The sequence below is a fragment of the Equus asinus genome, chromosome 25 (genome assembly GCF_041296235.1).
Source record: "Equus asinus isolate D_3611 breed Donkey chromosome 25, EquAss-T2T_v2, whole genome shotgun sequence".
Classification (NCBI taxonomy): Eukaryota; Metazoa; Chordata; class Mammalia; order Perissodactyla; family Equidae; genus Equus; species Equus asinus.
In genome coordinates this window covers 18,509,073-18,536,606 of record NC_091814.1, presented here as the reverse complement: position 1 = coordinate 18,536,606, position 27,534 = coordinate 18,509,073, and the positions used below count along the sequence as shown (strand labels likewise).

The 27,534-nt window shown below is 47.9% G+C and overlaps 1 protein-coding gene across 10 annotated transcripts in view; it reads left to right on the top strand.

Moving 5' to 3' along the window:
• Positions 1-27,534, top strand: part of ARHGEF11 (Rho guanine nucleotide exchange factor 11) — a 98,227-nt gene that overhangs the window by 57,944 nt on the left and 12,749 nt on the right. For 5 of the 10 annotated variants that reach the window (XM_014836918.3, XM_070497996.1, XM_014836915.3 and 2 more), the window contains 17 exons: positions 467-538; positions 5,574-5,693; positions 7,397-7,442; positions 7,989-8,065; positions 9,213-9,350; positions 12,239-12,313; positions 12,534-12,635; positions 13,716-13,814; positions 15,116-15,158; positions 16,351-16,447; positions 16,625-16,747; positions 18,301-18,324; positions 19,511-19,655; positions 19,964-20,063; positions 20,840-20,869; positions 24,193-24,319; positions 27,314-27,493. In XM_014836918.3, coding sequence (XP_014692404.3) covers positions 467-538; positions 5,574-5,693; positions 7,397-7,442; positions 7,989-8,065; positions 9,213-9,350; positions 12,239-12,313; positions 12,534-12,635; positions 13,716-13,814; positions 15,116-15,158; positions 16,351-16,447; positions 16,625-16,747; positions 18,301-18,324; positions 19,511-19,655; positions 19,964-20,063; positions 20,840-20,869; positions 24,193-24,319; positions 27,314-27,493 — 1,598 coding nt within the window. The remainder of the gene's footprint in view (positions 1-466; positions 539-5,573; positions 5,694-7,396; positions 7,443-7,988; positions 8,066-9,212; positions 9,351-12,238; positions 12,314-12,533; positions 12,636-13,715; positions 13,815-15,115; positions 15,159-16,350; positions 16,448-16,624; positions 16,748-18,300; positions 18,325-19,510; positions 19,656-19,963; positions 20,064-20,839; positions 20,870-24,192; positions 24,320-27,313; positions 27,494-27,534) is intronic. The other 5 variants (XM_014836914.3, XM_014836924.3, XM_014836922.3 and 2 more) reach the window with 5 other exon arrangements.

Genomic DNA, 27,534 nt, shown 5'->3' with positions numbered 1-27,534 from the left:
TAGGGGAGAGGCTTCCTGGAGAATAAGGCTATTTGGAAGAATAAAATGTGGAGCCCAGTCTGTAGGAGGGGAGAGTCAGGAGAGAAAGGATGAAAACAAGTAGGGAGAGAACCCAAGGACCAGGGAAAGCCTGTGTGAGGAGTTAAAAGAGGACAAGGTGCAGATAGGAATAGGGAACAGGATCTTCTGGTTGGAAAGAAGACTGAGCCAGCAAGTCCTGGGAGACTCTAGAGAGCAATTTGATACCAGAGGTGATTACAGTCAAGATTTCTATGAAGTTCAGGAGTAAAATAAAAATAAGATTTTATGTTTACTGAATTCCAGCAAGGTGCTGAGTGTTATACAAAACACACAGCTCAGGCTGCTCTCATAGGCTTCCTTGCCCAAGCATCGGCCGAAAATAGAAGAAAATAAAGCTATGGAGCTGATCCCCAACTCTCACTTCTGTCATGTTTTCCATTCTTAGGATCCCGAATTTCAAAAACATGCCACCCAGATCCTTAGGAACATGCTGAGGCAGGAGGAAAAGGAGCTACAGGTAAGGTCCCTGCTGAGGGTAGACCAGCCATGGCCTCAATGAAATAAGACTTTATCAGAGCATCTTCCCGTGTGTACAACTTCATTTACAGGCCACATCCTAGCACAGTCAAACCTTAAAAAGTAAAACTTCAGGACCACTAAAGAATTGTCATAGGCCAGTGGAATTGTTAAAGCTGAATTTGGCCGATAGAGTGAAGAGGGTCATAGAGCTCGTGGGCAATAGAGTAGAATAGTGAATACACAGACCAAATACAAACAGAGTGATGGAACAGGTAGAATGAAATGAGGGAACATCAGAACTGAGGAAATCAAAGTCCGTTGGAATTGATCTTGGAGGGTTCCAGGGAAGGGAAGGGTAAGACGGAAGGAAGGCGTGGTGGTAGGTGAATGTCGGGCCAGGCTGATAGAGGTGCAAGGCACTGTTGGTACAAGGAGTGAAGAGAGGTTTCCAGACCTAGGGAATGATGCGCATAGTGAACAAGAAGAAGATTAATTTAACTGGAGTGGAATAACCAGATTCCTGTAATAGCTGTGGCTTACAGTGAGCTCCTCACTCCTTCATTTCAATTCAGCAAGTCTCTATAAGTGCCCACTGTATGTAAAGCGTTGTTTCAGTTCCTATGGTAAACAGAGATGAAAAAGATTAGACAATTCTTGCCCTCAACATGTTTAAGATCTAATGGGGGAAATTCATATTACAATAGGAAAGAGAGTGGGAGGAACAAACAGTTGGCAATAAGAGAACAAAGAAGAGAGCAATTAATTAATAATGGGAAATGTAGGGGAAAACTTCACAGGGAGAACAGTATTTCAGCTAGGCTTTGAAGAGTGGGACTTCTGTAGGCAAAAGCAGTGGAAGAGGGAATGCTAATGAATGGATAGCAGAGGCCAAAGGCACAGAGATCTGAAAATGCACTCATTATTTAACAAGCATTGAGTTCCTAGGTACTGGGAATTGTGTGCTAGGTACTGTGTGTGTGTTGCAGGGGAGGAGGGGGGCCGCAGTGCTGGGGCAACAAGTGGAATGGTTGCAAAGATGAATGAGAGACGAACCGCTCCTTGAAGCAGTCGGTAATCCAGTAGGATATCAGTGGATGAGTGAAGACATAGTTACAGTACATTATAATAAGTGCTGATACTTATGTATTGACACATGTCATAGAATTACCAAGACAGTGTAGTACCGGTGTAACGATAGACCTATAGATCAGTAGAGTAGAATTCAGAGTCCAGAAATTAACCCGTACATCTGTGGTCACTTGATTTTCAATAAAGATGCCAAGACACTTCAGTGGAGAAAGAATAGTCTTTTCAACAAATGGTGCTGGAACAAGTGGATACCTACATGCAAAGAATGAATTTGGACCCTTACCTCACATAATAAAATTTAGCTCAAAGTGGATCAGACTTAAATGTAAGACCCAAAACTACTTTTAAAAACTATAAAGCTCTTAGAAGAAAACATAGGTGTAAATCTTCATGACCTTGGATTAGGCAGTGGTTTCTTAGGACACCAAAAGCACAACCAAAAAGAAATAATAAATTGGACTTCATCAAAGTTAAAAACTTTTGTGCATCAAAGGACACTATCAAGAAAGTAAAAAGACAATCCCCAGAATGGGAGAAAATATTTGCAACTCATATATTTGATGATCTAGTACCAGGATATATAAAGAATTCTTAAAACTCAACAATGAAAAGACAACCCGATTTAAAAATTGGCAAAGGATTTGAATAGACAGTCCTCTAAAGAAGGCACACAAATGGCCAATACACCCATGAAAAGATGCTCAATATCATTAGTCATTAGGGAGATGCTAAACAAAACTGCAATGAGATACTACTTCACCCCCACTAGGATGGCTAGGGCCAAAATAGCAGTTGTCAGTGAGAATGTGGAAAAATCGGAGAAATACTTTTATTTTGTCTGTATTCACTATCCTAATTTATTCCCACCGTTGAGGGTGAGAATGTGAAATAGTGCAGCCACTGTGGAAAACAGTTTGGTAGTTCTTCGACATATTAAACATAGAGAAACACAGAGATGTAATCCATCAGTCCCACTCCTGGGTATACACCCAAGAGAACTGAAAACATGTTCACACAAAAACCTGTACCTGAGTGTTCGTAACAGCATTTTTCATAATAGCCGAAAGGTGGAAGCAACCCAAATGTCCATCAGCTGGTGACTAGGTAAACAAAATGTAGTATAGCCACAATTTAATATTATTCCACCATAAATAGGAGTGAAGGACTGGTACATGATCATGGAAGAACCCTGAAAACATTGTACTAAGTGAAAGAAGCCAGACACACAAAAAGCCACATGTTGTATGATTCCATTTATAAGGAAGTCCAGAATAGGTAAATCCATAGAGACAGTAAATTAGTGGTTGCCAGGGGTGGAAGAAGGGCGAGATTGGGAGGGACCAGTTTTTTGGGGTGGTGGGGGCAGGTAGGTGATGGGAATGTTTTGGAATTAAGTAGTGGGAATGGTTTACAGCTCTGAATATATAAAGACCACTGAACTGTACACTGTAAATGGTGACGTTTATATTACGTGAATTATATGTCAGTAGTAATTTTTAAAATATTTTGGTAAATGCCATGGAAGCCCAAAACAAGGAATAATTAATTATGCAATGATCAGAAAAGGCTTCATGAGGTGACATTTGAGTTGGGTTCAGTCTGTTTCACTCTGGAAAGTGCTTTGGGCCTTGAATGCCATGATAAGTTTGGAGTTTATTCTGAAGAGAGTGGGAATTGATCAGAGGATTTTAGTAGGGAGTGATCATATTTTCAAATCAGCGTTCTCTAGAGAAGTGTGGTGAGTGGACTGACATGAGGAGACCATGCAGGAGGCTGTAGCAGTGTGTGAGAAATGACGACAGATTTAACAGGAACAGCAGGAGTAAGAACAGAAAGACGGAGATGGCAATGGGAGACATCTCAGAGATCACATCAGCAGAACCTAGCACCTGGAAAGGGAAGGAGAAGAAAGAATAAGTGATAGCCCCAAGTTTAAGTGCCTGGACAGATGGTGATGCCATTGATGGAGTGAGACAGAGGAAAAGAGCAGGGTTTAGGGGAAAAAAATGAAGGTCAGCTTCCGGTTCACTGAGTTTAAGGTGCCCATGGGACATCAAGATAGAAAGACATCCGCTAGGCATGGAGATAGGGCTGCACCTCAGGAGAAAAGGTATCCTCAGCCTAAAGGTGGTGTTGAAATTGGGACTGGAGGATACCACCACGGCACTAGCGCGGGGAGAAGACGAGAGCACTAAGGAGGGGGTTTGGGACTTCCGTGCTTCTACAGCACGCTGCTTCTACCTGACGTCACAGCTCTTGCTGTTGTATTTTAATTGTTTATTTGTCCTTCTCCCCTTTTGGACAAAGTTCCTTAAAGGCAAGGACCGTGCCTCTTATCTCTACATTTGTGTCTTCGTCCTGTGTGCAGGCACAGGCCTGGCGTATGTCAGCTCTCGGCAGATGTTTGCAGAGCGGAGGCTCACCTCGATTGAAGAGAGGAGCAGGATAAAGCTGCAGTTGAGGTGAACGGTGTGAGGAGACCCGAGACAGTGCAGTTAGGAAGTCGCAAGAGGAGAGTGTTTTGAGGAGGAAGGTATTCAACAGAGGTCTGGAGAGTTAAGGACTAAGAAGAGACCATTGGATTTGGCAATTGGGTGATTTTGCTCTTTGAAAGAGTAGCTGTCTGAGATAATGGGGAGGAACTAGGTTGTGCATGTTGAGGAGTGACAGGAAGGCAACGTGTGGGGCTCTGAGTGTGGATGCCTATTTTGTGCCATGTGGCTGTGAAAGGAAGGAGATGAGACTGAGGTAGCGGCTTGAAGAATAATCAGAGTTGATGGAAAGGGCTTTGTTGTAGTGGTTTTTGTTTTAACACAGGAAACTGGAGCGTTTTTGTCAGACGAGGGAAAGGAGCCATTGGAAAGAGGAGACTTTGAAGATATGTGAACAGGGCCTAAGGAGAGCCCGAGGCCGTTGAAGGTGTTAACCTTGTAGAAGATGTAGACATAGTTTCTCTTCTGGGGCAGGGGAGACTGGCGGCAGATGTCTTGAAGTGGAGGAAAGTTGGGAACGTTCTTAGCAGATGATGTCACCAGCTGAGGTTAAGGGAAGGGTCGGGGCTTGACAGGCGTGGGGAAGATGAGACAGGAAGTGTGAGGAGTTTGTGAAAAAGGTGATCAGGTAGCAGTGAGGCCCCAGTGAACTTAGAGAATCTGTACACCCAACGTCTTTATTTAATTATTTAGCCAGGCAGCTTTATTTAGCACTTCCTTTTGTAGTAAAATAATAACCGCTGTCGTGTATTCAGTCATGTAATTATGCACCAGACATTCTGCTAAGCACTTTACATGCATAATCTCATTCACATCTTTCAGCCGTCCCAGGAGGCAGGTACTGTCATCTCTGTTTTATTGATGAGGACGTATTAAAGCTTGCCCAGGTCTACAGAGCTAGTAAGTGGAGGTGCCAGAATTCAGAGCCAGGCCTCCCTGACTGCAAAGCCCAAGCTCTAAACATGTGTGTGGTGCTCTGCCATGTGCTGCAGGGAGGGCTGGAGCATCAGGTGGCGGGGCTGGGGAGAGGGATGCTGGCCTCCCTCGTCCGCGCTTCTTCCTATCATCTGTGGTTCTCACTGTGTGTAAGTTTCCTCTTGGGCACTTTTTTGTGCTGGTTTGGACGGTCACTTAAACGTCTGACACTTGAGTAGTCAGTAGTCAAGAAAGACCTCACCTAGGATGTGTTCCTTCAGCCAGGCCTTGATGTGGTCAGAATAGGACAGGCGTTCGTGTCGTGTCTTCTCTCTCCAGTGGCCTCATGTGTTCTGTTCTCACCATTTATACCTTTTTCTTCTCCTAAATGATGGTGAAATAACGAGCATCTACTAGAAGGGCAGAGATCTCTTCTCTCTCCTCTTTGTTTTGGGATAACTACCTATTCTCCCCATTCTCTACTAACCACCCCTTCTGCCTTTTCCCGTCCTCCCCATCCTCCTCACCCTTCCCCAGCGTATCTGTGAGGTGTATAGCCGGAACCCCGCCAGCCTGCTGGAAGAGCAGATCGAAGGTGCCCGGCGGCGAGTCACTCAGTTACAGCTGAAGATCCAGCAGGAGACTGGTGGCTTAGTGGTGAGTGATGTAGGCACAGCTCCAGGAAGGGCGCCGTGCAGGTGGACCGGGGGTAGAGTCAGGAAGACAGCTAGGACAGAAACCTTCCTGGGTCATACAGGACCTTAGGCCGAGCTAGTAAGTGCTGAGTATTTTACAAAGGAACAAAGGTCAGCAATTCTTTATTTAGCACCGCAGAGGCTGGGCGCTGTCCTGACATTTGGGATGTCATCAAAAGCAAAAGCCTGTTTATTCCCTCCTACAGCTTACAGTTGCAATGGAAAGAAATAAATGTGAAATAAGTCAGACTGTTGGCTTTAGTCTCCCGATTATCCATCCCCTTCTGGGGAGTTTCCTCACAGCTGGTGTATATTCCTACACTAGGATTTTACTCAAGATTCATCTGGTAGCTTTTTCTAGTACCTGTCCCTCAGGTAATGGGTCTTCTCAAAGGACACAGGTACTTTTTAAAGTCAGCCTAAACGATCCCATCAGTTGAGGGGGATCTGTAGCAGCAGCTAACCACACTTCATGGAAAATCCCAGACAGGAGATGGTTCCTTATCTGTTCTGGTCAGGGACTTGACTGTTACTGTCCTACTTATCTCCATCAGACCTTGACTCTTTGGGTAAATAAGAAGTAACTCACCAGAAACTTTAAGCTCTCCAAGAATAATATTTACCAGAGCCAATAGAAATTATTTGAGGATTATCTACTTTCTTTTTTAGAACATCCAGATCAAAAATGTCTGGGAAACACAGGCTAATCAGATTTAAACTGTTTTACTTCCGGAAAGACTTCTCCGTGTCACATGGTTGATAGGAGCTCAGGTTCTGGACTTGGACCATCCGGATTCACATCCCAGCTCTGGTGCTCACCAGCTTTAAGACTCTTGGGCAAGTTCCGTGATCCGTGGGAGCCTCAGTGTCCTCATTTATGAAATGGAGATCAGGACAGGATCTGCCTGCTAGGATTATGTCGGAATGAAGGCACGCCCCTCAGCACAGGGGCCAGTCCACGCTTGCTGCTGCCGCTGTTAGTGTCAGTGCACATGTGCTCTGTGACGGGGCGAGTCTGAAACACACAGCCTAGGATCTGAAGGTCTGAGCGCCAACCCTGGCTTTATAGCTTACTGCTGTGTAGCTTGGGCAAGTTGCTTAAGCTCTCTGGGCTTCTGTTTTCTCGTTTATAACGTGAGAGTACTCTACCTGCCTCAGAGTTGTTGAAAGAGTAAATGAGATAGAAAAGAGCACCTTATAAACAGTGAAGCTCTGTCAACATAATACCCCCGATACTGGCTGGTCAGTCAGCTGCGGGCCAGCATCCGTCAGTCCTCTTCAAAGATGTTTAGAGGTAGACCTTTCTTATCTTCCCTCAGTCACCTGCTTGAGCCTGTGGGACTCCTTGATAGAAGGTTCTTTCTGTGTCCAGCCCAACTAGGGCAGTAGAGGCTTTGAGGTCCGGGATGATCAGTCAAATGAGTTTTTAGAATCTTACTAATGGTAGAGCTCCCTTTCCACCAATAGGGGTCACCATCCTCCTCAAACTGTGCGAGTGAAGCAATAGCTCTTCTTGCTGGGCATTTTTAAGGCAGTGAAGCAGAAGAAGCCGCTAATTGTAAGCAGATATTATCTGCTGAGATTGAGGGAAGGGTTGCTTGGAGGAAGGAAACAGGAAGGAGAGATTCCCAGAATTTGCCCACCTTCTGGACCCTTCTTTTTTAGGACATACTTCCACTGTATGGGGACACCAGCCAGAGATCTTCAGAAGGTGAGTTCCCCTCACCCTTTTTCTCTGGCAGATCTCTAGTTCGGGTTTCTTATCTGCGGTTCCCTGTGCTCTGGGAAATCGAACACTGAGAGAAAGCAGTAGCAGTGCTCGGGGAAATTGGATGCCACTTATTCAGGAGAAATGACTGTCCAGGCAGTAGCCCTGGGTGGATAAGTGCCAGGCAGATAGCGGAATGATGATGGTCCAGACGACGGCTTGCCCATCGGCACCTGGCACTTAGGAGCTCAAGAAATGCTGTTGCAGGAGGAAATGGATGGGAACCAGAAGAGGCTTGGGGATGAGGTGAGGGCTGAGACTGGTTGGGAGGCAGAGCTGTGCAGCCTTATTTCAGGAGGCGACATGGCCTGGCCACAGGTGTAAAGCATCTGACTCGAGGGCTCACAAGATGAGAGGGCCAAAAGGAAACTGGGAAAGAAAGGAAGGTGGCAGCTTCCCCTTCCTGCTCCACACAGGTTCCCAGAATGAAGGTTCTTCCTTCCCCCAGACCACAGCTCCTTCCTTACTGTGTCAACTGTTTCTTCTCAGGCCGACTCTCTCTGGATTCCCAGGAGGGGGACAGCGGCTTGGACTCTGGGACAGAACGCTTCCCTTCCCTCAGTGAGGTGAGTGCCAGCAGGGGCGAGCCCCATTGAAAACTGTGCTCGGTGTCCCTTCTCTAGGCACTGACGGCTGTGCTGCTCACCGGCAGCACCAAGGCCGCTGGCCTGTCGTCTGTGGACCTCTTCTGGAGTTCCAGTTCTGAGGATTTTAGTCACTCTGCTCTGGGTTCCAAGAAAGGGGTTTCAAATGCATCCTACATGCAACATCGTGGAATCTGGCTTCTGTTGAAGAGGAGGGTGGAGGGAGAGGCCGTGTCATTCACTGTAGCGAGCCTTAGAGTGTAAGGGAGCAGAGATGTAAATCATCTGAAACAGTGACTTGACCAAAAACACATTTCTACCTGGCTGCAAATACCATCACCTTAGGTTGATAGAATGAACCTGGCCTAATCAGAACAGCAGGCTCTCACTTTCTTTGTCACAGATCTTTTTGTACTTGAACAGCTCATCTTTTCTGGGGTGGTCAAAGGAATTTCAGGTTTTGACCTCAAAAGTTCTCTCTTCCAAGTCTTCTCAGTTTACATTATATAAACTGTAAATATAAACTTGCAATATAAAAATAAGAGCGAATGGAAGAAGTAATAATGATGTTAGCAAAACATTTACTTAGCCAGGTTAATTAAATCTGTGAGTAAGTAATTTAAAACATGTTTAAAATCTAATTTTAAGTAATAGAATTTTATTTCCTTACTACTTCCTGTTCATGGGAAGATGATGAATGTATGTGAAAGGATCAGGATGTGGGAAAGACACTAAGAAGGGGGAGGGAGGTCCTAAATAATCTGCAGTTGACATTATCCCAAGGACTCAACATCTGAGAGGCAGCACAGCTTAGTGATAAAGGCTGTGGGTGGAGACTGGGTTGAATCCAGGGGATACCACATTACTAGCTATTGACCTTCAGCAAGTCTCGTAACCTCTCCAAGTCTTAGTCCTTGTATGAAAAGTAGGAGGAATAATAGTACCTGCATCAAAGGGCTGTTGTGAGCGTTAAATGAGGTACTACATCTTCAAGGCTTAGTATGATGCCAGCACAGAGTAAGTACTGAATTCATATGAGCTGATGAGTCTGGCTATCGCCACCAAATGCGCTGAGCCCTGAGGATCTTCTGGACGAGTTTCCTTCTCACAGAATTCTCTGTTCCTCTAGTCATTGGTGAATCGGAACTCAGTACTGTCAGACCCTGGGCTAGACAGTCCCCGGACCTCCCCTGTGATCATCGCCAGGGCGGCCCAGCACCACAGGCGGCAGGGCTCGGACGCACCCGTGCCCTCCACCAGCGACCAGGTGAGTGATCTGGAGCCGCCCTGCAGTTCTCCCTTCCCTTTTTTCAGAATTGTGTTGCCAGTATGTAGCCTTCAATAGACTACACCCCTGTTTTGAGATAGGCGCTTTCCTAGAGAACAAATAGTAAAGAAAGCACATGGTATCAATAGACACAGGAAAGTAAGTGCTTCTTAAAATTCATGTGCTGCCACTATAGTGATTTTTCCTATCTCAGTTCCTGTGTGAAGAGTCAGTAAATACAGTGGCAGGAAGGGGTGTCTAAGGAGCAGAGAGCTGGTCTTTCTTTTAACACCTATATAGAAGAGGACGTAGATGTGTTCGGTGTTTCTCCACAGTACTAATTTCCAGTTTTCTCTTTCGTTAGCAAAGTCCTTTTTTTAAACAATATATTGTTATTTGGCACCCTAATATAGCAAACAAGTAAAAGCTCAGCTACCTTGGGACCTTTCCCGATCAACCTCCCCCACCCTCAGGGGCTCCATCCTGTAGCCCTGAGATTCTGCAGAACCTGATTTGAAAGCCACTAATTTCAAGGGTAGAACTAGGTCCGGGGAGATTTCAGGAAGACAGGGTTGCTGAGCACAAAAAGCTTGTGAAGAGTCTGGGCTGGCAGTGGAGCGGGCTGGCGTGAGAGCCAGGGAACTGTCTGTCATCGTTCAGGCAGAAGCTGGGGCACTACCTGTTAGCAACACTGAGAAGACATCTCCTGGTTTTGTAAAACAGTGTTTCTTAAAATTCATCTGCTACACCATAATGATTTTTTTCCATGTCCTTGTACCAAATACGTTGATACTTACTATTTTTCTTTAATGCACTTTTTCAAACTTAAATTTATTTTTAAAAAGTAAATCTGCCATTACCTTAAATAAAACCAATATCACATACTATTTGATGCTCTAGTTTTACCCATAGGATAGCGTTTTGGTACTTTTAGATCTTGGAGGGGGAAAGGCAGAGAAATGGATCTAACATGTGCTAGTGCACCAGCTGCTGTGCTAGCTCCTTTAGCAAAAAATCTCATTTAGTTCTCACCATCAGGAAAGGAGGTAGGCGTTAGAAGCTTCGATTGGTAAGGGAGACAACTGAGGCAGAGAAAGGCTAAGGGACCGTTTGAGCACTCAGCCTGTTAATGCCACGTCAGACTAGAACTTAGTTTTCCTGAGCCCCGGCGCAGGGGTGCTCCTCTCCTGGCACTCTCTGACTGCCCCTGCCCTGCCTCGGTAGCTCTGCAGGACCAAGTTCAGGTTGCCGACAGAGGTCGGTGCGCATCCTGTTCTAAGGGAGGTTTTCCTTTGGGTGGCTGATAGGAGCCAGCTGTGGAGTCGTTGGTCTTGTAGTCCTTTTGTTCCTCCTCTGAATTTGTTCATCTTCTGAAAACTATTTAAATTGCTATTTTTGAGTGATAAGAGCAAATATAGTTCCAGTTTCTTAATAATAATCTATGTTAGTAAGAACATGGGAAGAAACCCTAAACCAGCCATGAAACTGTCAACAGCACGGGGAGCGAATCACAGGGAACTCTCACTTTCTGTTGTCCTAATTCTGCAGCGTTTGATTGTTTTATAATAAGCATATTTGGCTTTTGTAATCCAAAAAACTGTATATTTCTAAAGACTTTAAAAAACAAACCCTCCTCCCAAACAAGCAAAAACCTAGTGCTTTCAGGTTTCACCAGAGAGCCAGGTAGAGCCAGAAGTGATCATCCAACACTCCCTGGGGATCCTGGACCCAAGGGATCCAGAGAATAGGGTGTTACAGAAGAGGAGGATGCTCAGGATGTGTCTGAGAAATACAAATACAGCATATCAGGCCTGCCTCCACAGCTTGGAGCGTGCCATTCAGTCACTCAGTGCCCCACTTTTCTCGTCTATAAACGAGTGCTAGACTCCAATCTCTGAGATGCCTTCTGGGTCTCATGCATTCTGTGACTCAGTGATTCTGGGCATAGAGTCTACAAATATCCGGCAGAACAAAGAGGAGTGAGGAGTGTCAGGAAAAGCCCCTTGAGAAAGTGGGTCAGGAGGGTATCACAGGCCTGGGAAAAAAGAGGCCTGAGTAAGCTAGGTGGGTTCCAGAGAGGCCTTGTTGGGGAACCAGTGCATGTGAGGTGGAGAAGCTTTGACAAGGAACCTTCAGGAGAAAGGCTTGTCCAGTGAAGCATCTGAAAAGTTTATACAATATGAAATCTCTCGTCATATCTAATGGATGGCGCAGTTAGGGTTAGGTTTGTATTAAAATTGGCGTAAGGGGGAATGAAGGAAAAGCCAAGCTGAGAAGTTTGGATTTTAGAAAGGTAATGGGGATCTGTCACAGATTGTTGAGCAGGCAAGAGAAATGATGAAAACGGTGTTGGAGAAAGATCAGCTCCGTCCCCTTGTGCTCAAGGAGGTAAAGGTGGGCTCCTAGGCACTCCTCTGACAGACCACCAAGCTGCGGGTGCTTACTGGGCACACGGGAACTGTGGAATGGCACTGTGTTAGACTGGGAGGTTATGTGTTTGGGGTAGGAAGTCGCTATTTAGGAGATGAGAAAGCCCCCAACCCAAGAGTCCGGCAGGAGCCCTAGGTTCTTATTTTGTTGGCTGACACTGCCTCCCTGGTCTTTCGCAAACAGGAAGAGAGTACTTCTCTCACTTCCCATCTTCATATGCCATGTGACCAGTCTGCCCTGAGTCTGCTCTGCCCCACCCAGATGCAGTTGACTTCCTGCGAGTGGAAATCATTTTTTCTGTTTTCTGAGATTTGGAGGTGGTAGTGAGATGCTAACGTTCACGAGACCTGTGTGGCTTTCCTTGTCAGTGCCGTGCCGTTTCTAAACAGACTTCAGTGAGGGGGTTGCATCGCCCGTCCTCTAACCTCTCCTCTCTACAACTTGCCTCTCTCCCGCAGGGTGTAGATCAAAGCCCAAAGCCTTTAATTATTGGCCCAGAGGAAGATTATGACCCCGGTTATTTCAACAACGAGGTAACGGTTTCCTGGTTTTCTCCTTTCATCATTCTTCTGTCGTACCAGCTGCTCTTGACTAGAGGCAGCTTGACTAGGACCAGCTGTGAGGGAGCTTGGGGAGGGAGCCACAGCTTATAAACCCTGGAAGGCAGAGAACATGGGAGCTAAGCTGAAACAGGCCGTGCTGCTGTACCCGGTCTCTGTGCCCCCCAGCCCTTCTCGTCGTTCTGCCTTCCAGAGTGACATCATATTCCAGGATCTTGAGAAACTTAAGTCACGGCCAGCTCATCTTGGGGTTTTTCTACGTTACATCTTCTCTCAAGCGGACCCCAGTCCACTGGTAAGTCAGAAGTGTCAGTCTTGATTCAGTGCCTGCTTGTGCCTGGCAAAGAGAATCTCTGGCCTCTGTCTCTGCTTTCTAGATGTTGTAAGTCAGCTCCATGGGCACCTTCAGGCATCTCAAGGACAGAGACAAAATAGAAAAGAAGATGCACCTTAGGCAGAAGCGATTCTTCACTGCTGTCTCCATCGACAGCATAGGCAGGAGCAGGAAGAGCAAGGCCAGGAAAATGTTTGTTCTTGGTCGGCTTGCAGAAAATGGTCTTTCTAGAGTTTTTTGAATGAAGGTGGATACAGACTGACTGTGAGGAGTTGAGAGAATGGCTCAAGAAAGCTTGGCAGAGGGGCAAGACAATAAAGTGTCTTCCACCTGAAGGATTGTGAGGGGATGGAGGCCGGAGTGCCCTGGGGCAGGGCTCGGAGCCTGCAGCCTTACCAGTTTCTCCCATCCTGCTCAGCTGCATGCTTAGAAAGGAAGGGGGCTGAGGGAGGGAGGTTGATGTTGTGTTCTTCAGTGCAACCTTCCTGCCCGAAGCGTGGACTCTGGTTTTTTTTCTTTCTGGGGATGCCACAATGAGAAGCCAGAATCCGCATCCATTTGCTCAGCAGGTGTTCACTGAATTCCTGTGTGTAAGTCCCCATTGCTGGGGTCTCAGAAGCATTCCTGAATGAAGACCGGGCACATCACAAAGAGAAATAAAACACGAACACTTAGACAACGACATATAAACAAGCACAGGCACAAAATATCAAGTGTGGAGAGGCTACTGAGTTGAGGAGTGATTCTGTTGGAAGTAGGGGGAGGGGGGATTCTCTGCCGTAGGCTTCTGGAACACTCTAAGCCAGGGTTTGTCAACCTCAGCACTGACGCCTTGAGCTGTGGAATTCTTTGTTGTGGGGGCTGTCGTGTGCTCTGTCGGATATGTAGCTGCATCACTGGGCTCCACTCACTAGAAGCAAGTAGCACGTCTCCAGGTGTAACCATCAAAAATGTCTCCACACACTGCCAGTTGTTCCCTGGGGGGAAGAACCACTCCTGATTGAGTGCCACGGCTCTAACCCATTTTCTCTCTCCTCCTAGCTCTTCTACTTGTGTGCAGAAGTTTATCAGCAGACAAACCCCAAGGATTCCCGAAGCTTGGGAAAAGACATCTGGAACATTTTCCTAGAGAAAAATGCGGTAAGGCGGGCAGAGATTGGATTACAATTTTACTGTCCTCTTTGGGCCACTCGGAGGTGCAGATACTCGGGCCGAATGGCGACAAGTTCTTAAAGAGAAGTCTGGGCTGAGAGATTAGGGTTCCTGGCCTCTGTTCCCAGCTCTACTGTCTCAAGCTGGATCTCCCCTTGTACCTCTTCTGTTCCACATGCAGCGAGGTAGAATGCACATGCCTCTCTGAATGTTTGGAGAAGGAGATTGCACCAAAACCTGATTACTCTGCCTGGATCAATGCCCTGGTTCCCCCACCCCTCCCTCCCTTGCCCATCCCTGGGACAAAGAAACCGAGGCCCAGAGACATCAGATGATTGAGATCAGTGAGCCAAGAGGAGACCCAGGTTTCTGAAGCTCAGCCTGACTTGCTGTTACTGCCTGAAGGCAGCCTTCAGAGGGAGGAAACCCCAGAGAACCCGGGGCAGCTGAACACTCTGCATCCAGACACGGTTCCTTCCAAGGACGTGTCAGGGATCCCGCTGGTGGCACCACGTCTGCCTGCAGAGGACAGTTCCCATCCTAGACTTTCTAATGTGATCTAACTAAACTAATTCTAAAATGGCTTTCTTCATCTGGCAGTAAGCTACTGGAACTAATGAGATTGGGAAATAAACTGGTTTTCCTCGAGATTTTTTTATTTGCTTCCTTAAATGGGTCTTGAGTAAGGAGGTGAGAGCTGCCGGTCGTTCCCTGCGGTTGTTATGGAACCGTCCCAGTATCCTGCGGGCAGGTACCCGCAAAGCAAAAGCCAGAGCGCTGTGCTCACCAAGTTCTGGGACGAGGGCTTGTTAGTCAGTTAGTCTCCTCTTGGTGCTCGCCTTGTCCTGGGCCCTCAGGAGGCTCCAGAGGACAGAGTCCCAGTCCTTGGTGATGTAAGGCCACTTTTCCCCTGGGACTGAAGGGGAGAAGAAGTCCACCAAATAGCCTAATAAAGATTTCTCCCTTGCTGCTAGATTAACACCATCCCCTTTTTGGAATATCCCCATTCCATTCACCCTGATATCCTTGAAATAAGGGTGGAAAAACTGCATGTGCCACCCTCAGAACATAGTGCCAGCTTGCCCTGTGGCCTCAGATTCCATTTCTCAAAAACCCAAGCCTGGAATTCGGGTATACAGGTTGGAGAGAGATGAGAGGAGAGTTGGGTAGATGTATGGAAAAGGGGAGAATGTGCTGTTCCAGAGCCCTCCTTGCCCTGAGTGGTGTCTCCCTCGTACCCTGGGGTGTGTGGACCTCACCACTTCTGCCCTTGCTCTTCTGTTTTTTAGCCTCTGAGAGTGAAGCTCCCGGAGGTCTTACAGGCTGAAATTGGTAAGTTGGCTCATTGGTCAGTCTTCTCCTGGTGCCTGTGTTGTCCTGGGCCCTGAGGAAGCTCTAGAGGACAGAGGGGATGGAGTCCCCATCCTTGGGCCACTGTCCTCTAGGGGAAATTAGGGACGGTTCCTCCAGAACTCCTCCTGGTAGCTTAAGGACAGGCACAGAAGGGACAGGCCCTGCCTGGGAGCTCACTGTGCCTGGTGGAGCGTGTCACGGAAGAGGCGACTTGGTTTGGAGACCTGGGCTCATTTCTACCAACCTTCCACATGACCTTTCTGGGCCCAATTGGGTCATCTGTGCAAAGGGGAAATTGGACTCGAGGGATCCCTAAGCCTGGCTGCCCATCAGAATTCCTTGGGGAACTCTTTTAAGGACAGAAACCAGGGCCTCACTCCACCCCACCTTCAGAGTCAGGACCTCCGGCATGTTTTTGTTTTGTTTTTTTGTTTTTGTAAGTTTCTTAACTAATACTGATAGCGGCTAGTCCAGAGTGAGAGCCCAGTGCACTAGGTGGTCGCTCTGCCTGCTTCTCCTTCTCAAATCACAAGTAGGAGAGCTGAGAGGAGGGAGGCAGTATAAAGGACGTCAGCCTGAGAAGCAGGTCACAGGCAGCTTCCTAGAGGACAGAAGTTCAAAGCTGCCTTTGGAAAGGTGCTTTATGGGCACAGGCCAGAGGGTGAACAGAGTTTGCTCAAAAGCAGGGTGAGTGGGAACCAGCTGCCCCCAGGGGCTTGGCCTCGGCTAGATGTGAAGCTGGACGCAGGGACAGGGGAGGCCTTCCCGTTTCTGGTGTTGGCGTTCCTGTGAAGTGCTTGCCTTTTTCAGTCCTGGGAGCAGCCCTGGACGCGTAGGAGGAGAGTGAGCCTCTCAGAGCGGTGCGCTCTGTCTGGGCAGCATCTGGACACGTCCCCTGAGAAGGGCTTTACTATTTCTTCACTTAATGGAGCGTAGAACATCCCCAAAATGTTTTGTCTTTGCCTTGGGACTTGGACTTTGGGATTCCAGTCCTGAATTCAGAAATGGCCTCGTAGGTCCAGGCCTCCGCTTCCTTTGGCTAACAGGAGGGCAGAAAGCCAGCCTCCCCTCCCGGGGCCACAGGGACCTAAGAGGCTTTGAGACTCTCGGCAGACACGACCTCCTCCCTGACATCCCTCCCCATTTCTGTCTCTCGCGGCTCCCACCTCAGACTTGCGCCTGCGGAGCGGGGAGGACATGCGCGGCGTTCTCTGTGAAGCTCAGGAGGCGGCCTTGCCAGAGATCCAGGAGCAGATACACGACTACAGGTGGCCCAGGCCTCTGGCCCCTGTTCTCTCTCCCCTGTCCCTCTGCCTCCTCGCCCTTTTTGTTTTCCCTGTGGTGTGTGTGTATCTCTGGTTATGTGTGTATATTTGCTCACTCCTTCTGGGTATCTGTCGAGCAGTCGTGTACATTGTTTCTTTCTCCGTGTCCCTCTGACTTAGAACAAAGCGCACTCTGGGGCTGGGCAGCCTATATGGTGAAAACGACCTGCTGGACCTGGATGGGGACCCTCTCCGAGAGCGTCAGGTGGCCGAGAAGCAGCTGGCTGCCCTGGGAGATATTTTGTGAGTCTCCAGTTCCACCCTACCCCCCGAACATACTGATGTATTTTGTGGGTCTATTTCCGGACCTCTCTCCCTCTTCCACTTCTTGCCTGATTCTCCTTCCCCTGAAAGATGGAGAGAATCCCACCCTCCCGCTGCGTTTCTCAGGCTGAGGGCAGCGGGGTGTTTCAAGGGAGTGCGGAGCCTGAGGCTGCCCACCGTAATTTGGTGGTTCTGACGAACCATGCGCTCTGGAAATGTGGTGAGCTTTCTGCTCCCCTTCCTCACCAGAAGTGCCATCCGTTGAGACAGGGACAACTGTGTGTGGAGCAGTTTTGTGGTAGAAAATCGAGGGGGCTCAGTTTTGGACACGTTAAATCCAAGATCTTTTTTAGACATCAAACTGATTTGGGATTTGAGTAGGCAGCTGCTTATATGAATCTGGCGTTTGATAAGAGGTCTGGGCCGGAGCTGCGACTAGATGAGATCACGCAGGGAGGGCATGTTCTTTGAAAACAATCTTCCGACCGTCAGCCAAGCCCTGGACCTCTCGGAGCCTTCGTTCCCCTGGCGGTCAGATGGCAGCAATCCCCCGACCACTCCAGGGATGGAGGCAGAACCTGAGTGAGCCTATTCTGAGGTCACAGGCACCACAGAATTACGTGAGATTGTTGACAGTACAGATGCCCCTTTTATAATGGTTTCTATTTTAAAGCAAGGAAGCCTCAGTCTCATGAAATGGAGATATAATACCTAGTCATGGGTAATTTTGAGAATTAGATGAGTTATACATGTAAATAGCTTAGAATAGTGCCTGGCCTGTGGTAAATACTCACGTTAGTTACTGTTACCATTTACCTCTTTTATTTTTTATTTTTTTTTTTTTTAAGATTTTATTATTTCCTTTTTCTCCCCAACACCCCCCGGTACATAGTTGTATATTCTTCGTTGTGGATTCTTCTAGTTGTGGTATGTGGGACGCTGCCTCAGCGTGGTTTGATGAGCAGTGCCATGTCCGCGCCCAGGATTCGAACCAACGAAACACTGGGCCGCCTGCAGCAGAGCGCGCGAACTTAACCACTCGGCCACGGGGCCAGCCCCCCATTTACCTCTTTTAAATAGGTGTCTTTGAATGAGGTCTCAAGGTATTATCTCTGTTCTCTCACCTCCTGCCTCAGCGTCAGCCTGACCCTCCTAATTTAGTTCTAGGTGGACACAGGGAGGAGCCTCTTCCTCCATAATAACTTCAGAAGCTGAAACGGTACAAGCTAGAGGCTGTCCGTGCCACTTTCCCCCTCCTTTTAGCTAGAAGGACGTCAGCAGCATCATCATCATCATCATCGCTATGTGCTAATTGAGTCCCTCGAGGGAATGAGAACCCTCACCTCCTGAGCCCCAAGCTGGCTCCAGAGCTGAGACCAAGAGTCTAAGTCTGGCCTTTTATCATACTCCTCCCTTCTCTCCGCCAACCCTCCCTTCCTCTAGGAAAGAACTTGCCCTCCTCCCAGGCTCTGCACAGGCGGACGAGCCTCTGCCTTTGCAGTCTGAGTCATCTGTTCTTTCTTTTGTTCCAGGTCCAAATACGAGGAAGACAGGAGGTGAGTGAGTCTGTGGTGTGATTTCAAGGTGGGAAGGAATGGGGTTTGGCTACTGTGCTTTCCATCTCTGCCAATCACAGGCGAGTCCCTAGCATCATAGGATCACATAGGACCATGGTCTCTCCAAGTTGAGTTCCCAGGTGTCTGTGTGACCATAACAACGGGGTCGTGAGGCCCAGGCTCCTGATCCTCAGGAATCACTGTCTGGGACATGGGTCTGCTCCTCAGTGTGAAGACACCAAGCTGCCATCGTTCCCGACATTCCCAGACCTGGCCTCCTCTTCTCCACCCAAATTAGCCTTGCATCTCCCTTCCTGCTTCTTTCTCTTAGACCACCCAAAGAAGTGACAGTGACAGAATCAGGCAGTGTTAGCAGCACCTACAGGGACGAGCTGGGGAACAACACGTTTCCTCTCTGGGCACGTATTGTGATTTTTTTTTTTTTGCAGCCTATATACGTGTCTTTGTTTCTCAGCAGCCAGTGTTGCAGGATGAGTATGCATTCCCTGAGCATGCACACACTTAGTAAGGGAGAGGAGATGGGTTGGGAAGTCTGTGTAAGTGGAAAGGGAAGCTAGGGCTGAAGCATTTGCTGCATTGAATCCACAAAGTGGATAATCTGTCTACTGAATTGAGAGCCAAAGAAATTTTTTAACACAGAGCTCTGGACAGTTTCATTTGTGGCAGCTGGAAGCTACTTGACAACTCCTTCCCATCTCTTTCTCTTTCTGCTGGGGGGTGGGAGGGTGGCGAAGGCAGCCTACCTTGGCAGAGGCAGATCGGCACATCTCCTTTCCCTTTGCCGCCCCGCCACGTGTGCCTGAGGACATTAGCTGCGGGCCTCAACCGGTCCTCCAGGCCTGCCTGTGGCTTGGTTGCTTGGATTGTAGGAAACTGACATGTCCTTCCACTGACCAGCATCCTTTCACTAGAAAGAGTTCCGCTTAGGGAAAGAATATGGTTTCTCCTAGGGGTCATGCCAGCCAGGACTTTCAGCCACCTTCTGCCTGCTGTCCCTTTGGAGTCTTCCAGGCCTCCTCTGAATACCCTGACCCCATAACTATCTCTTCGCCACCCCTCTGGGCGATGGTGAGGAGGTTGTTTGGAGCAGAGTTCCGGCCCTTGCGCGAGCTGGCAGGGACATAACTCGGCTTTCAGATCCACGACACCTGGCTCCCTCTCACAGTGCCCCCATGGACTTCGCCCTCAATACCTACATGAGCCATGCTGGGATTCGTCTTCGAGAGGCACGCCCTGCCAGCACAGCCGAAAAGGCCCAGTCTGCTCCTGACAAGGACAAGTGGCTGCCTTTCTTCCCAAAGACAAAGAAGGTGACAGAGCTGCCCTAGAAAGCGTCCTCTCTCGGTGTACAGTTGTCTGCGCTGAGGCCAATGGGGAGGCCGTTCTGCAGTTATTTAGCTCATCCGGCTGCCTTGGGACATGGAGTCAGTGAGAATCCCTAGACCAGAGCAGCTCTCCCTCCAAACCCAGCCCAGAGCAGATGTGCTAGGTCGGGTACAAGCATGAGTCTGCTTTCCAGCTATTTGTTTAGGGCCGGTCTTGGGAGCAGTGGCAGAGTAATTAGTGGCCAAGGCTGAATGATGGGACCTTCTCTAAACCGCAGTGTCTCTCGTCTCAGCAGAGCAGCAATTCCAAGAAAGAAAAGGATGCCTTGGAGGACAAGAAGCGAAACCCCATCCTCAAGTACATCGGGAAGCCCAAAAGCTCATCCCAGAGCAGTGAGTATTTGGGGAGCAACGGCCTTGGGCAGGGACCTCAGCCCCTTCACAGACTGGTACGTTGCCGAGGGTCTTCCTGTGTTTCTGGGAGCCGCAGGCCCAGACTCAGCTTCTTCTTGGTGCTCCTGCATTCTCCCCTGGCCACAGCCAGTGCAGGACCTCTAAGGTACAGGTGACTACTCAGAGCCCTGGAGGCCGTGGGTCCTAGTCCAGGAACTCAGAGCCAGTTGTAGCTACTGAACAGCCATGCGGAGGGATATTTCCCCCCTGGCAGGATAGCCCTGTTGACGGTAAACGCCCCCTTCACCTTCATCCGTGGGATTCATCTGTACTCCTGAGGGCCTGTGTGCTGGGAGCAATTATGGGCCCTTGTTAGGGAGTTTGAGTTACTGTTAAGCAGAACTAGGCATAAAGAGGGTCGGTTTGGGACCCAGAGGTTCCCCTAATGCCATCAGTAACCCAAACTCCTTGGTCCTATCATTGATCTCTCCCCGGCGTTGTGTCATTTGTCTGGAAATTGCTGCTGGCCCTCCCAGTCAGTATCTTGAGACCCCAGTATTAGTCTGGGGACTCTGTGAAGGCTGTGGGGTGGGCCTGCTGCCTTTTCTGAAATCGCTGCTTTGGGGGAGGAGGGGGAGGACGGGGACTCCACTAGATCAGCCCTGATGTTTGCCGCTGCCTTTCATTTTCCAGCTTGATGTAATTTTTATTTTGACTCGTGAAACATTAATTTGACTTTTCATGGTTTACTTTTGTTTTTGTTTGTTTTCTTTTAGCATTTCATATTCCCTTGTCCCCTGTGGAAGGTAAAAGGACCATTTTCTTTGGGTTTTTCTTTGCATTAGCATTGAGTTTCCATCGCCCAAATCCTGTCCTCCCTTCTTTCCTTTTCTCCTCCATCTTCTCCTCCTATCCTGATCCTCTTTCCTCCCTCCATTTCTCTTATATGTTCCTCCTTGTTGCAGAGCTGCTCTGTGACACAGACCCTTGCCCATGAGGCTCTGCCCTCACTCTGGCTGCGAGGCTCTACCTGCCCAACCCAGGCTCCCCAAGAGCCGGGGCTCCTCCCCGGGGGGGCCCTTCCTGGCGGTTCAGCAGAGGCCCACCTTCTAGTCCCTGTGAGATTGCTCCGCAGCCTAAGACCTTTCTCTTTAATTCTCTCGCCTCTCTATGGCGGAGGCTCACGCTGTAGAGCTCTGTATAAATGAAGGAAACCCTCATACATTGAAATGTCCTGCACAAGTTCCTCAGATTTTTGTTTTCAATTGAAATAACAATAAAAATCCTCATTTTTGGAGGTTATGTGGGGTTTTTAGTAAATGATAGGTCTCTAACAGTTTTTCTTTGGGGTATCTTTATTTATATCATCTACTTTGCTTAAGCCCCTTAGCATAGTACCCTCATCTCTTTTAACTCATAACTGTCAGCACTGTATAATTGCAGCAGGTGAAAAAGGACCATAAGTGTGTTTTAGAGTGCCTAATGTCTTCTAGAATCTGTGTATTAAAATATATATTCAATACACATTAACCCAAGGAAGCTTAGAGCCTAGAATGGGACAAGTTCATGTCCCATCAGTGAGGTCCGTATGCATTCAATTAAGTGATTAATGTTTTCTGGGTTCTATGATAAATCTATGGAGAGAGAGAGTAGTGGGATTCAATCAGGAAATTATTCTGTGGCTAGAATTCATTTTATGTAAAAGCGGCAGTTAAAAATAATGATCTTTGAAATTATTTTAAAAGTTATTAAATTCCTAGACATTATGCTATTTGAAACAATGAAAATAAAGAATTATTGAAAAACTGTTTATAAAACAGTGGAAAAAAGAAAAGGATGTCCTTGAAACCCAGGCCCTTAGTTCTTAATGGATTCTTCCTCCCATCGGCCCTGCGTCCGCCCTGCCCGGGGGAGGCAGGAGGCGAGCAGCCCTGGGAGACTTCGCAGCCCTGCCCAGGCCACTTGCTTTGTGTCAGCCTGAGAGGGGACAGGAAGGCCCAGGGCGGAATCGCTGATCCCAAGGGCAGGATAAGGATGCTGTGTGTCCGCCATCTCTTTCAGTCAGATCTTTCCGCTGTGATTTCGTGACTTGATTTGGTGTTCTCAGTTCCCAGGACATCACGCAAATCTGTGTCCGTATCTAAAGACCAAACACCCACCAAAGCTAGAAAGCTCCATAGTGAGAGTTTTGCCACTTACGGTCAACTGTTGCCCCTGTTGATTAGTGAAAGTATCTGATTGTTGGTAACATCTGATCTACTTTTATGTAGTTTTATTGTCATTCAGAGAATGGAGGAAGGAGAGCAAAGGCGACCAGTGAAACTTTGCTCTTTTTAAAAATGTCTTCCTTTCTACCTATTTTTTCCCCTGTTGCTCTGAGTTATTCAGTTTTACCAGATCTCAGGGCTACACCTCTTTCTTATCACAGAGTGTAACTATATCCTGAGGACAATTGGGCATTTTCCAAGTGGCCCATGAGAGAGGAAACAGTGGACTCAGCCTGGCTTTCTGTTATAGGATGTTCCCAGGCTCCCCCGTCATCCCCCAGCCAGGGCGGCCCAGGGCAGTGGCTGCACCACTGGCCCTGGTTCTGGAAGTTGCCCAAGGCCCAGCTGCACTCTCAGTCTGGGGCAGGCAGATCTGGCCCTAATCTTCAAAATGGGAGTGATGGTAACGGCCCCTACTCCTAATACATACCCACAGCTACCTGTTACGCAGTTTTAGGAAAATATTACCCTAGCTACCTGCCTACAGGATATGAAGTTGTAAGCTTTGAAGAAACCAGCTAAATTTTTTTCTGCTCCCTCTGGCTTGGAAATTTTCTTATGAAACTCAAGTTTAGATACATGGGGAGATTTGTAAGTTTGTATATATAGATATCAGAGTCTCTGAAGCATGTAGGGAACCCTGGTTAGTATGGTTAGAATCAGGGCCTAGCCCCCTGGGGTATTTATCTTGCCTCCCTAATCCCACTTATCCTTCCCATTGGCCTCAGGGAGAGCAGCATTTCTAGCCCAACTCCTGTTCTAGTATCACTGGCCCTGGAGCTGAGCTGGTTGACTTTGCAGGTGACAGCCGTGAGCCCCGTGCCTGCGTGTTCTTCTCCAGCGTCTCCACGTGGCATTGCATGTGCCATTTTACTCTCTTACCTGCCTTCTCTGCTTCTTTGAACAAGAATAGCTCTCTTTCGTCTTAGCTTTGAAAAAAAAGGCTAGAATCTGAATGCCAGAGAGCAACATCCCTCCTCTGTTCCTCCTAAGACCCCCCCTCACTGGTAATAAAAGATGTGATTCTTTAATGATGGAGATCAGAAGTGGTGGGGGGAGGGGGCAGGGGCAGAAAGAAGGGTCAAGGAAAAACAGAAATAATGAACTCTAAAAATAATACACATTTGAAAAATGCTTGATACAATTTGACAACATGGCCAAATTACATGTACTTATGTTTTCGGTCCTCCTGGCTATTTTTTCTTTAACCTGTGTGTGGCTCTTGGGAAACACCTAGTCACAATTTTCAGGCAGAAGAGTGATTGTAATAAAGGATGTGAAAGCCAAAAGAAATACGGGCATACCTCACTTTAATGCACTTCACAGATAATGTGTTTTTTACAAGACCCTCCACCAGCAAAAAGATAGCAACTCACTGAAGGCTCAGATGATGGTTAGCATTTTTTTAGCAATAAAGTATTTTTTGATTAAGATATGTACATTGGTTTTTTTAGACATTATGTATTGCACACTTAATAGAATACAGTATAGTATAAACATAACTTTTATGTGTACTGGGAAACCAAATAATTCGTGAGACTCGTTTTAGTGAGAGAGTCATTTTATTGAACTGAACCCAGTTCACTATTTCCGACGTATGCCTGTATCCACTGAAATGTACTTTCAAACCCTCTTTAGTGTATGAGAAGAGTAGACCCAGAAAGGTAGAGTGACCGCCCAGGCCACGCTGCGTGGTAGTGGAAGAGCCAGGACTAGAACCGTGTCTCCTGATTCTCAGCCCCACGCTGTTCTCATCCATGCTTGCTCATTACTCTGTCTTCTGGGCTAGAGGGGAGCGAGGGCCCTGAGAAATTGTCCCTGAACAGAAAGCAGAGTGTCCTTCATTATCTTTCTGCTTCCAGTCAAACCAGGCAACGTGAGGAACATCATTCAGCACTTCGAGAACAACCAGCAGTATGATGCCCCAGAACCTGGGACGCAGCGACTCTCAACAGGAAGCTTTCCCGAGGACCTGCTGGAGAGCGACAGGTAGCAGTGGCTGGTTGGGGCTGGCCAGCTGCCCACTGAGTGGAGTAGAGCCTGGGTTTGGAAATAGGGTTTAGTTCCAGCTACTTTATCCCTTTATTAGCCCATAAGGCTCCCACTCTAGTACACTCACCCCCTTCCCCAACCTTCCCGCCTGGTGTCTTCAGAAGAAGACGTGTGTCAGTGATTAGGCCACTGGAGGGGAGAGCAGCGCCCCTAACCCTCCAGCCCAGTAACCGCATGCTTTTACAATTTCCTTTGGATTCAGCCCTTGGCTACTTAGCATCCTCCATCCCAAGAAAGAGCTAGATTACATTATAAAGCAGCTAATCAGGAAACCCTACATGCCAAGGATAGAGAAGCCTAGAGGGGGGCAAAGGGAAGGCCTGGGAAATAAGGAAGTCAGGCCAAAGATGGTCTGTGCCACCCATGAAGAAGAGAACAAGAGACAAGGTTCTGCCGGGGTTTTAAAGACGGACGATGTAACTTGGACATCAGATGTCCGCCTCAGCAGAGAGATTCAAAGTTCATCACTTCAAAACAAACTGCTCTTCCCTTTTTAAGAGGAAAATAGGGAGTTGAGGCTGTGGCATGTCTCATTCTCCATCTTTGGTCAGGTTCTAATGAGAACCCTTCTCTGATATTGAAACACACTCTTGGACTTTGTCTTGACTGTGGCATGACAACAATCAAGTCATGTCGAAAATTCTGCCACCAGCACTTAAAGTGAAAATTGCGTATAGTTGGAAATACTATTGCAAATTCCATAAGAAACCCTTGAGGTATAGTAAATGTCGTCTTGTATATATGAAAATAATTCTTATATAGATTCATATCTGAGCCACTGAGCTGGACTAAGGGCAGGCACTACAGGTGGGCTAAAGGCAAGTCAATATGTAGCAGCCTGGATAGTCAAACCATTTTACCTCTGAAATAACTCATTAGCAAACCATAAGTCAGACATTCCGCTCGTTTGCTGGGTTGCTCCTTTCTGTTTATAGTAAGCCTTTATAAGCTTAATACTTATTAAAAGATTTTGACATAGTGAAAATTAACAAAGATTGAAGAAAGATAAATAATAGATTTGTACTGGGGTGAGAGGTTGAGTTCTAATATTACTGGCTAAATTGAACATACAAATTATGGGATTGCTGTGGTAGGCATGATCTTATAGATGTATCAAATATATGATTATAAGATATAATATCAGAGGCCGGCCCGGTGGCGCAGCGGTTAAGTTCACATGTTCTGCTTCGGCAGCCCAGGGTTTGCCAGTTCAGATCCCGGTTGCAGACATGACACCACTTGGCAAGCCATGCTGTGGTAGGCGTCCCACGTATAAAGTAGAGGAAGATGGGCACAGATGTTAGCTCAAGGCCAGTCTTCCTCAGCAAAAAGAGGAGGATTGGCAGCAGATGTTAGCTCAGGGCTAATCTTCCTCAAAAAAAAAAAGATATAATATCAACATTTTGAGAAAATATTTCAGCCCATTTGCAAACTTGTATTCTTGAAGTTGCCAGGTAAATTTGCCCTAAACATTTATCCTGAATCTGCTCTCAGCAAAAGCCTCTGGATTTGATGATTGTAAGTTCACTGGCAATCTTAGAAGAAATGGTGTAAGCAGCACAGAGGGTCAGAGGTCATCATAGATACTTAACAGGTATAAGAAGCCCCCAGTTCTAGGAGGCAGTACTCTGGGAATTGTTGGCCAGAGGTAGGTGATGTGTCTCACTTCCTGGTGGGAGCGTTGCTTACTTCTGGGTGCCTGAAGGACGGTGCTTAGCGTTGTAGCCCCAGTAACCCCACTGGACGAGGTTTGTTGTGTGCTAAAATGACCCAGTAAGGGCACTGGTGAAAAGAGTTTTGAGTTAGTTTGGGTTGGAATTGTTGTAACAGACTCCAGGGGGTGAGTTCAGTGGGCATCAGCTGGCAGTATGGTTTCTGACCATGCAGACAAACCCTTGGACCCCACACAGGGAGCTCTATTTGGATCCTCTGGTGTCCGGAGAAACTTGATGAATGGAGACCATGCCATTTGGCGCCTTCGCTGCAGCACCCTGCTGTGCTATTAAGAGCTCTCCAGACATCTCCAGGTCTTCTGTGGTCCTGGAGGCAGAGCAGGATATAGATTAGTAATAATGTCAGCAAAGAACCAGCCCAGCAGGGCCATGGGGAGAGGCACCATCCTGGGGCAGCTAGGGGTCAGAGATGCCAGCTGTCTCGGGGCTGATGCACTGCAGGACTCAAGAAGAGCACCAGCTGGTCGTCAGCATCTCATCAAGCCCTGGGGACGCTCAGAAGCCAAGCATGGCAGGCCAGGCAGCAGGCTCCAACCTGTCAGTAAGCACCCTCCCAAGCTGGTCTGCTCTCAAGAAGGGAAATGGAGGCTTAGGAAGGATGTTATCAAGATGAGAATGGAAGAAATCACGTCACAAGTAAAGGGTGGGAATCCAACAGCAGACAGAATTTTCTGATAGTGTGGAGAATGCTAGAATGAGTGTGTGAAGATAGTCACTGTACTTCCCTCTGAGAAGATCTTGTAAAAGGAGGGATACAGCTCAAGCAGCTGACCTGTTTCAAAGCAGAGGGCAAGGTGGACTGGCAATGAGATGGCCCCAGGGCCGCAGAGGGGGCACCTTGAGGTCCCTGATGCAGATCGTCGTCTAGAGCTTTCCTGATGGGGGCTTGGGGTCTTTGGCACCTGGACACACCATGAGTCTGATTGTTAGCCCCAGATTTCACCTTCCTGCTAGGATCCCTTCCTGGTCCGTTATGAGGAAGATGAAAGGCTCTGTCCGTCAAGCCAGGCTGGGGAGGGAGGAGTTTATTGAGCAGCAAAAGTGGTTTGTTGCTGAGAAGTGTCTGCCACCCAGGTGTTTGGGCTCTTTAGGGGTCAGGTAGAGAACCTGCAACATTGAGGCACCCTTGAGATAGGGCCGCAGATAAAGATTGGCCAGGACATAAGATCCCAAAGTCTCTTGCCCTTTCCCCCACCAGCTCACGCTCAGAGATTCGCCTGGGCCGCTCTGAGAGCCTGAAGGGCCGGGAGGAGATGAAGCGGTCTCGGAAGGCGGAGAACGTGCCCCGCTCTCGCAGTGACGTTGACATGGATGCTGCTGCAGAGGCCGCCCGCCTCCACCAGTCAGCCTCGTCCTCTGCCTCCAGCCTCTCTACCAGGTGGCCAGGGCTCAGGTGGCTCAGCCCACTGATATCTTGGG